The following is a 10,766-nucleotide window of genomic DNA, read 5'->3' as shown; positions in this document are numbered from 1 at the left end:
TTAGTTTCTGGATCAGAACCCGGGCCTCGCTTCGAACCATCAGGTTTCGTTTTAACAGACCTGAACGTCGTGTTAAACGCCTGAAACTTGAATTAAATCAAAAGTGGTAAAAATGTGTCACTTTAATTTAGAGTTTTCTGAGAATGTCCAGGTGAAAATCAAAACTCTGATCCGACTCTCCAACACGGACGACTGGACGGAACGTTTTAAAAACTGAACGGCTCGGAGAGACGTTTGGGGCGGCGGCGCTAAGCTGACCCCGCCCACATCGCTGCGGCGCTCAACCTACACAGAAAAGCACCGACGAGTCGACGCAGGTAGAGCTCAAGTCACTGCGGGGAAATTAAAACCATCCTCTGTTGAGCCGTTCACCGGCACCAGAACCAAGCCGGACAGTAAAGCCCGGTTCTGTTGTTAAAAACTTACACGATGCCCGACCCACATTTGTCGCAGACCGGCAGCTTCTCCGTGTTTCCGACCGACGATCCGATCTTGGTCGTGGGAGCTTTCACGCTCCTGAAGCCCGACGGCTTCTCCGGGTCGCCTGCGAACAGAAAACAGTTCTAAAAGATCCAGAACCACGAGGCCGGGGTAAGAGGTGCGAGCCGGTCCTGGTACCTGTCTCCAGAATCTCCTGGAGCACCTTGAAGGAGGCGGACTGTCGCGGCGGCTCGTCGGACTCCTGGTTCTCCTGCAGCATCTTGTAGACCTCAGAGTCGGCGGCGATCGGGGGGCGTTTTGGTGCCGCCGAAGGATCTGACGGGGTTCTGCAAATGTCAGAACACGTTACGGATCAGAACCAGACGGAACGTTCCTCAACAGAGACGGAAACATCTTCAACAAATTCAGACGCGAAGCTCAAAAAGAAAAAGTGAAGCGGCCGAACAAGAAGCAAATTATTTTACTTATTTAACTGGTTTTATTTATTTTGTTGAACTGATTTATTTTATTTATTTAATTGCATTTATTTGTTTGTTTAATTAATTGTATTTATTTATTTTGTTTAATTTAATTATTTATATAATTAATTTTTAATAATTAACTATTAAATTAATACATTTTCTTCATTTAATCTATTTTAATAGTTTATTTAATTTAAGTCTCACTTCGTGAAGCAAACAAACAAAGAATGAAAGGATTTTATAATAAATAAATAAATAAATAAATAAATCCGTCCATCATCCAGTTCTGGACTTGGGTCTCGGGGGCAGCATCTTGAGCAGGGAGGTCCAGACCAGACGTGGTCTCTGCAGCGTGTCCTGGTCTTCCCCGGGGTCTCCTCCCAGTCGGACATGTCCAGACCACGTCAGCTGGTTCCTCTGGATGTGGAGGAGCTCAGTTCCAGAGCCCGTGCTGCGTCCAGGTGAGCCCAACTACATCTAGTCAGTACCTCGCCACCTCAGGCTCCGCCCCCACCAGAGATGTCCATGTCCCAACGTCCAGATTTGGTAAGTCAGGGTCAGAGCGCCGCTGCCCATGGAGTCATGCACCCGACTCGTATGGCCCCTCCTGCAGGTGGGGGGTCCACAGGACCGGGTCCCACGGGTAGAGGCCGGATCGTCAGGCGCTCGTGACCGAGCAGCACCAGGACTTTTACATCTAAAGTCTAAAACATCACAATAATTAAACATTTATCACATTACACTAATTAAATTTATAATTTCATCTTTGGGTTTTAATTTAATCCTATTTTTTACTTTAATCTATTTTATCGATTTGTTTTATCTTCATTTTCATCTGAAATTTTTATTTTATCTTCTCTTTTAATTATTTGACTTCTTTAATTTATTCCTCTTTATTTTCATCTTCGTTTATCCATTTTTATTATTTTATTTATTTTAAACCATAAATTTTCTTTTTAATTCTTTGACATATTTTTATTTATTTATTTTATTCATCGTGGCTTTTTTAAACTTTATCCTTTTGTTGTTTATTCAATAATTAATTCTTTCTCACCACTTTTTAAAATTTTATCCGTTTGTTTCCTTTTTATTTATTTGATTTACTTAATTGTTTTTTATTTTCTCAACCATATTTGATGTATTCTTGATTTATTTTTATTTTTTGTGAGTTTAGGTTTGGTTGCTCTAATTTTATTTAAGTGTAAAAATGAATAAAAACTTTTCATTTAAATTGAAATAATTAAAGGATCGTCTGATTTTCCAGTGAATATTTTGGTTCCGCTGCAGATTCCCAGTTCTCTCCTGATGCTCCTCTCAGCTGATGCCTTTGACCCGATCAGAACCCTCCGAGCTCAGTCGGACCTCTCAGGGTTCTGGACACAGGGTCGTTCTTCAGAGGTTCTGTGCCTGAAGCCCGTCGGACTCGGGCGAAGCAGAACTCACTTGTCGTTGGAGTCGCCGGCTGCAGCTCCGGTCTTGACTTCGTCCACGGCAGAGTTGAAGTTCTGGATGTTCTGCGAGGAGTAAAGACCCGACGGGTCGTTGTACTGGTTCGTCACGACTTTGGGCCCAAACCCGGCGAACGGCAGGGCGCTCCTGTTGTGGGAGGAGCCGATGCTTTTCACTTCCTGGGAAAACAAAAAGGTGAAAGTTCTGAGACAAAACCACTAAGTGGTCCAGAACCCAGAGGGGCGGAGCTAAAACGAAGCAGCGGGTGATCACAGGTGGCGGTTCTGGCAGAGCTGCGTACTAAAGATAACCTGGAGCAGAAAAGCCTCCAACAGAACAACTGACAGTCTGGTTCTGGGTCAGAACCGACGTCAGGACACATCGAGGACCAGAACCCACCACGACCCAGAGTCTCGCTAACGGACTGGACCTAGGTTCTGCAGGATGTCGCCAACATGGACGGTTCTGAATCGACAGCAGAGTTCTGTTTACGCCGGAGCCTCTTCCAGTGCAGGACTGGACTTTTGGATCGGGAGCAACTAAAACTAGAAACAAACTCAAGTACGGATCCGTCACGCGAGTGTCGGTCCGGTCCAACACCAACGTTGGAACCAGATGTTGCTGGAGGTTCCCGGTCCTCCTGGACACGATGAGTTTTGGGAGTCAGACCCATGCAGACCTGTATCTCTTCTCCCTCGTGTGTAAAAAGTTTATGAAAAACCGGTGAATAAGCAGTTAACACATTATTTGAAGGTTTTAATGTTTTGTCCAGGACCCAATCGGGCTTTTGTTCAGGGCATGGTTCCATTACAGCCACTCTGAAAGTTCTCAACAGAACATCTGTATGGACTCCTGACAGAACTGTGCAGCAAAGTTCATTGATTTAGCAAAAGCTTTGGACTCAGCTGATCGTTCCATCTTACTGAAGCAACTTGACCGTATTAGAATTCAGGACAGCCACTAACACGGTTCCATAATTATCTTTCAAATAGTTCAGAGCAAGTGAAGGTTGACTTTCATACTTCATTTTCTTCCAGTTATGTCAGGTGTACCCCAAGGCTACATTCTTGGTCCCACTCTTTTTCCATATTTATAAATAATATCTTGCGTTCCGTTAGTGAGGCCTCCATCCATTTATATGCTGATGACACTATTCAGAATCAGAATTATTATCGTCGCACCGAGATACAGCGAGAACACGTACGTACAGCCGTCCGAAAGATGGACGGAGTGCACGAAGCTGCTGCTATAAAGCGCGGCCTTCTTACTCAGAATACTTTTTTTTGTTTCTATATGGTTTAGGTTCTACTCCAGATGAGGTTATCTTGAAAATCCAGCAGCTCTTTTCTGACTTAAAATTGTCCTTAATGCCAAGAAAACTAAAATTATGAGGTTCAGTCACGGAGGAGGAACCGTACCGAACTCGGTGGACTTCACCACTGTGAACAGTGACGTTACAGAAGAGGTAACAGTTTATAAATATCTGGGAATTTGGATTGATGGAGCTCTGTCCTTTTCACATCAGGTTACTGTTTTACAATCTAAGGTTAAAGCGAGATTTGGTTATCTACCGTATTTTTTTGCTGTATAAGTCGCAGCTTTTTGCATAAATTTGCATGCCCAACGACTTATACAGCAAAGCGACTTATTTATGTTTTTTCCCATATTTATAATCACTTTTTGGCTGAGAAATGACAATTCAATTCATTCTGACATGGAAAATATCGAATACTACCATTTTCAGCCACTAGAGGGCGCTTGAATCATACGGCAAGCCAAGTTTCTTATTAATAGTTAAAAGTGGCTATTAATGAGACACTTGGCTTGCCGTACAGAGCCACCTTCGTCTCGCTCCAGAACTCCTGGAGCAAACGTCAACTCCGCTGCGTTTCACCGCGTCACCCAGGTGAAACGCAGCGGAGTTGACCGTCAAAGTGCGTTTATTAAGGAAAAGTTCAACTGAGACACATTTACTGTAATGAGAAGAATCTGTTCTTGGTGTTCATGCTGCTTAAATACAGGTGAAAGGAATGAACGCAGCAGAACACTGTACGCTGCGTGGTGCCGATCGATCCTCGTCTTCACAGATGAAACGAGACCCGACCGTCCAGACGGAGGTCGCTCTGACAAACATCAGCATTCTGATTCAGAACCACAGAAGACGAGGACCTGGGTCGGACTGGAGAAATAAACACGTCACTCTTTCCTGCAGCGTGACCGTAGCTTTAGTTGCAGCCAGTCAGTATTTTGCTAACAGACACACACAAACGCAGCGCATGCATCAGTGGAAAACACACACACGTTTCGAGCATCTGGCACCTGAAGGACAGAATTACAGCCGGACCTGCGCCGACACGAGAGCCCGACGTGAAGGAACTCGTGACGGCGCCTGAAGCTGCAGAAACGTTCGGAACGGAGTTCCTACAAATGCTTGAAACGTGTTTTTAATGTGAGGAACGATGCGACACACAAACACACACGGGGCCCCGGGGCCCCACCAGTCTGATGTTTCCACGATGCGACACACAAACACACACGGGGCCCCACCGGTCTGATGTTTCCACGATGCGACACTCAAACACACACGGGGCCCCGGGGCCCCACCGGTCTGATGTTTCCACGATGCAACACTCAAACACACACGGGGCCCCGGGGCCCCACCGGCCTGATGTTTCCACGATGCAACACTCAAACACACACGGGGCCCCGGGGCCCCACCGGCCTGAAGTTTCCACTGACGGAGCAGGATGTGAGGCTCACGGCTGCCAAAGGCCAGGAAACTACCGTCTCCTAGGCAACGCCCTGTTGGGAAGCAAACAATGACATCACTGCTGGCAGCCGCCACCGGCACACAGAGATCCAGTTTTAGAGCTCCGGCGCCGCGCTCCAAACGACAGAACCGGATTTTAAAAAACAACCGGGTCCGGTTCTTGTGGGAAAACTCACCCGAGGCTCGGACGCCAGGTTCATCTTGTACGGGTGAGACTTTCCTTCCTCGGACGAAAGCGGCGACCACAGTTTGGATTCTGACCTGAGGAGCGAACGACACGAAACAAAAGATGGGTTTAAATATGACTATCTGTGTGTCTGTTAGCAAAATATCTCATAAACCACTGGACCAATGTTAATGAAGCCTGCACAGAGTAATCAATCGATGTAAATCTATAACTGATTAAGTTTTGGTGCCAGCCTGATTAAAGATGGCCACCACAGACACGACTAAAACTTGTCAGTTTTATAGAAGTTGAGCTAAGTTTGGTCTGGTAGTAGCTGAGAGTCATCCACAACGCCCACTCTGAAGGCTACACATCCCAAAAGATCTCAATTTGAAACTTTGGCTTTAACTGCTGGAGTCAACCCTGTTCCTCTGTTAGCAAAATATCTCATGACCGACTGATTAGATTTTAAAGAAACTTTCAGGAAGTGCTTATTTGATGTTCATCCTTTGAAGTCAGGTCAAATCAAGATGGCCGCCAAAGCCAACTAATCATATCGTCCGCATTCCATCTGCACAGGTGGAGGACTGATGTCTTGACACAGAACCAGCTGACGGACCCGCCCCCCATGAGCAAACAGACATGACTGGACCTGGATCAGGTTCCAGGTGGTTCGTCAGCCCAGTGGCGATGCGGTTCGGACCCACCTGTCTACGGAGAGAACCATTTCCTCCACGCAGCTCTTGATCTTGTTCTGCGCCTCCAGGTGAGTCATGTTCTCCGTGGCGTCTCCGTTGATGGACAGGATGATGTCACCGGTGCAGAGGTTGGCCTGCGCCGCTTTACTGCCGGGGTTCACCTACGACACCGGACCAACAGAAACATTCACCCCGATCTCGAACGGTGCGGCTGAACAGTTCTGAAAGGCAGGTCCACGTAAACATCTGGATCTGCTGAAAGCCACGAGACGCTCGAGTGACCAGCCTACGTCAGTCTGTGGAGGTCAACAAACATGGCCGAACGTTTGACCCGTTTTCAGTCACTTCGGCTGTTTCAGCAGGTAAACGAACACCTGTGGTCGCTCTCAAAGTTGTTTTTGTTTCGCACTTTACGCAGGTTTTATGGTCTGGTCTTCAGGACTTTGTGAAGCGTCACCAGGTTTTTATTAAAAACAGTAAAAAATAAGCTCTAATCGTGGATCAAACTCCGTCGTTATCGGGACAAGCTGAAGTGAAACACGACCTTTGGTTACAGCCACAAAGCCTCGGCTCCCGACGTTAAATCAACAAACACGGTTTTAATGTTTACAGGGAAACAGAAGCAGGAGTTTCCAGCTGGAGGCTCAGAAGGGCGACGTCAAGATAAGAGCTGAAAGAAGTCCAGAGGCTCCTCGGCTCATTTCCACGGGTGGAGCAGACCGACAGCAGAACCACAGTCTGATGACAGGAAGGTGCAAAACTCAGCAGCTTGTGGACCAAAATGTGGTAAAAATAAAATCTATAAATATGTAGTTTTGGCTTTTTCCAATAAAAAAAAAAAATCAAACTAAAAGAGGTGAAGTTTCAGCTACAAACCTGGTCTGAACAGCTGTTTATAAACTGTAAACAGGAAGTATGGGGCGGGGCTTCACTTTGAGGGCGGAGCTTTTAATCTCAATACTAATCAGCTGTAACACAAATTCTTTACGAGTGATGTCATCGAGGAAAAAACAGCCGAAACTTTAGCGGGCAAAAATAACAGAGCATGAGGTGGTAAAAACAACAACCAGGAGTCAGTTTGAAGCTGATTTAGCTTTAAGCTACAATTTGTCACCTTTAGCTAATGTTTTGCATTTTACTAACACTGTTGCTAACTTTTGCTGAGCTAGCATTATGCTACATAAAGCTTAGTTACCATTTTGCTTGTTTTAGGCTGCCACATTTTGCTTTCAGCAAGGCTTTTGCTACTTTTATTTACCCTTTTTGCCATCTTTAACTTCTAGTTAGCATTTTGCTCCTTTTAGCAACCACATTTAGCTTGTACTTAGACCTTTGCAACATTCAGTTAGCATCTTTGGCTTAAACTAGCCTTTTGCTAATTTTAGCTTCTAGCTACTATTTTGCTACTTTTAGCTATTATTTAGCTCTTTTTAGTTACTCTTTGAGGTACAGTTTTTTGCTACTTTTAGCTGCTGTTTTATTTCTTTTAGTTACCCGTCGGTTGCTTTCAGCTTATAACTAGCCTTTAGCTCCTTCTAGCCCGGGTGCTCTCCTTTAAGCTTTTAGCTAGTGTTCTACTTTTAGCACCTCACTTTCAGCTTCAGCATCGTTCCGTCAGTAAAAGTTTCTCTAGTTCCACAGAACAAGGTTGAATCGGGTCACGTGGACAGATTTTCTTTTGGGGAGAAACGTTTCGGCTTCATCCAAAGACTTCAGTCTGAGGCCTGCCAACCACATCTGGCTTATTAATAGCGCCTCCTCGATGATTGAGTTTTCAAACCCGTTTCTCTAGTTTGTGTTTCCTTCCGTCTCTTTAAATTAAAAGTACAAATCAATAGACAAAAAGCAGCTAAAACAACAAACTTCTTAGTAGCTTAAATTATCCAAAGTTCCCTGCAGGAAAAACAGATTCTTCGGGTTGATTAGATTAGATCTGTTACATTCATCAACTAAACCCGTTTACAATCAGGGACAGTGAGTTTTATGATGTGAACTTCAACGGGATCAGGACTTTTAGTTTCGGAAGAGAAGAATTCTTATTTTCTGTTCAGTTTGTAGCTCCACCGTGTTTGCACAGGTTGGTCCCTCAAAATGGCCGCGCCTGTCTGCAGACGGATCATTGTTGTTTTCTTTGGGACAAACTTAAAGAAAACAAACAAACAAACACGTTGATCCAAACAATTAGTCATAAATATGCTTTGTCTGCTGTGTGCTGAACCCGAGTGGACGCCGGTTTACCGACTATTTAACGGAACACCGAACAGGACCGACGCTCGAGCTCCCGTTAAACTATCTCTGACGTCATTAGCCACGAAGCTACAGGTAAACGAGTCCGCGTGACGTTAACATGAAGTAAACATGAAGTAAACATGTAGCAGCCGGGTGTAAAAATCAACTTACCCGGGAAATGGCCAGCGGCTGGTCGAAGTCTTTGCCCCCGACCAGCCGGAACCCCCAGGGTCCGGGACCCTCCATCTCCACCCGGAGAGGCATCACGTCCACCGTCCGTTAAGACCCGCAAAGTTTCTGCTGTCTGGTTCTGGTCCTGCCGCACGTGACAGTTCTGAGTTCGACTGACCCAGGTTCGGCAGCCGGGGGTGGACTTCCGATTCCAGACTGACGAATCGATTCTGTGCGTCCTCACTTTGGACAAAGATCGTGTGTCTAACAAGAGGATCCACTCCGCTCTAACTGTCAGCGCAACGAGCGCTGCTTCTGGTCACGTGATACCAGACGTCGATCCTATTGGTTAAAGACGAGGAAGCTGAAAATTCAGCTCAGGGAAAGAAACATACACAGACACATGGTGCATTTCTATTTTCACTTGTACTTTTTATTTTACAGATTTCATGGTTAATTTTTGTTTTACTACTTAGTATTCTATTTTACTTGTTTACGCCATGTATTTCTATTTTAATATTTCTATTTTACTCATTACATTGTGTACATTTTGTTTTAATTTGACTAGTTTCTCTGTAAATAATGTGATCACGACACTTTCTCATTAATTGCATTATTGAACATGCCCCTTGTAGTTTTAGTACAATAAGTTATATTGTGAAAACACTCGAATGTTCTCGTTTTTCTTGTGCTTGTTATATAAAATTAAACTACCAGCTCCATTAAAACATTAATCAAACCAAAGGATGGACCATCTAACCCACAGTTGCTTTTGGTCTTTTAGTTTGGCAGCATGTGCAAACGATAAGTTAGAAAAATTATTATGTTAAAGGGTAACGCTGCAACAGAAATGCTTCTGTAAAGTTTTTGTGGTGGTGGAAGGTTTTTGAAGTGAGAGCGGAGCGGGCCCTCTCCACGTCTCGGCCTGGATGCCTTTACGTCATCCTGTTCTGTGAGCTTACCATTTATGGTAGAGCTGAATCCCAGGATGTGGAATGTGACTCTCCCAAAACCTGAATTCCTGCCAGGAGCTCTGCTGATAGAGGAAAATGCCTGAGCAACACGCCCTCTCTTGTTGGCCTCTCACCCTCCCCCCCACTTTGTACCGTTTGGTTCGTTAAGACCAGTAAACAGCTGCTGAAGGTGGAAACATCTGTCACAGCCAACACCTTTACAGGAGAAGAGGAGCACAAAAAAACTATTTTACCTACAAACACTCCTGTGGTTCCACCCAAATTCACCTAGAAGAGCCAAGTGAAGGTTCTGTGACAAAGTTATGAACAATTAATATCTTACCTGTTGTAGATGGCTCTTTGAATGCACTTAATTTAGAGTTTCTGATGAGCTAATGGCTAGTCTAGTGTAAGGGTTACATTAAAAGTGTTTGCTTGAACCACTATGATTTTTTTAAAATTTGTTGTAAGACATCAACATCCACTTTGGGTCCAGTTGGAGAACCAAAGAGATCAAACGGTCCGAGTGGACCAGAATAAAATGTACCGTAAAACTCTTGATATTCAGTTTCAGAGCGCTTCATGCAAACAGGTCTTTAAAATCTCCACACCAGTAATTTGAATTGTGTGGATATTTGCCAGCTCAACAGGCAGCAGAAGCAGCTAGCTGTAGCACTTCTGGTGACACCTTGTTTTATTTATAAAAGACTGTTTTTGTTTTAAAAGAGCAGAATCTGTTTTGGCTCCGTTAGTTCGTCAAAATTCAGCGGTTTCTCCAAACTGAGCTTGTTGAGCAGCAGAGGGAGAACGTGTGGTCTCCACCTGCAAGGCGACAAGAGCTCCCTAATAAAGAACACTCAACCAACCGATTGAAACGTTCCCACTAAATGTCCCAGTAACAACCCACAGCCCAGTTTCAGCCTCCTGGAATCCACGGCTGCAGGAAAACAAGTCGCACCCAGAAAATCACCTTCACCACCAGAGACTCTGCTGAAATCTGCCCAGCACTTTGCTGGAGACGACAGGAACGTGGAGGAAAACATCGACGTGTTCGACTGGAGACAAACTGTCACTCCACAAAAACGTTGCTGCTGGAAAACCTGCCAGTCCAAACTGGGAGGGGAATTTTACAGGAGTGGAAAACAGTGCTGGTTGGAAACTATTCTTTTTAGTCAGCTGGGCTAGAAGTCCATCCATCCAATTATCTATCCATCCAATTAACTGTCCATCCATCCAATTAACTGTCCATCCATCCATTTATCGATCCATCCATCCATCCAATTATCTATCCATCCAATTAACTGTCCATCCATCCAATTAACTGTCCATCCATCCATTTATCGATCCATCCATCCATCCAATTATCTATCCATCCATCCATTTATCTGTCCATCCATCCATCCAATTAACTGTCCATCCATCCAATTA

General features: G+C 44.7%; 1 protein-coding gene across 1 annotated transcript in view; it reads right to left on the bottom strand.

The window, feature by feature from the left end:
- The window catches only part of pdlim1 (PDZ and LIM domain 1 (elfin)), a 9,844-nt gene extending 1,176 nt beyond the window's left edge, over positions 1-8,668 (bottom strand). The window contains exons 1-6 of the mRNA XM_037684733.1: positions 8,386-8,668; positions 5,995-6,146; positions 5,298-5,382; positions 2,346-2,530; positions 619-767; positions 427-544 (exon numbers count right to left, since the gene is read on the bottom strand). Coding sequence (XP_037540661.1) covers positions 427-544; positions 619-767; positions 2,346-2,530; positions 5,298-5,382; positions 5,995-6,146; positions 8,386-8,478 — 782 coding nt within the window. The 5' untranslated portion in view covers positions 8,479-8,668. The remainder of the gene's footprint in view (positions 1-426; positions 545-618; positions 768-2,345; positions 2,531-5,297; positions 5,383-5,994; positions 6,147-8,385) is intronic.
- Positions 8,669-10,766: the final 2,098 nt, after the last annotated feature.

This window comes from Nematolebias whitei, chromosome 1 (assembly GCF_014905685.2).
Source record: "Nematolebias whitei isolate Nwh7 chromosome 1, NemWhi1, whole genome shotgun sequence".
Taxonomy (NCBI): domain Eukaryota; kingdom Metazoa; phylum Chordata; class Actinopteri; order Cyprinodontiformes; family Rivulidae; genus Nematolebias; species Nematolebias whitei.
This window is presented reverse-complemented; position numbering and strand designations above follow the sequence as displayed.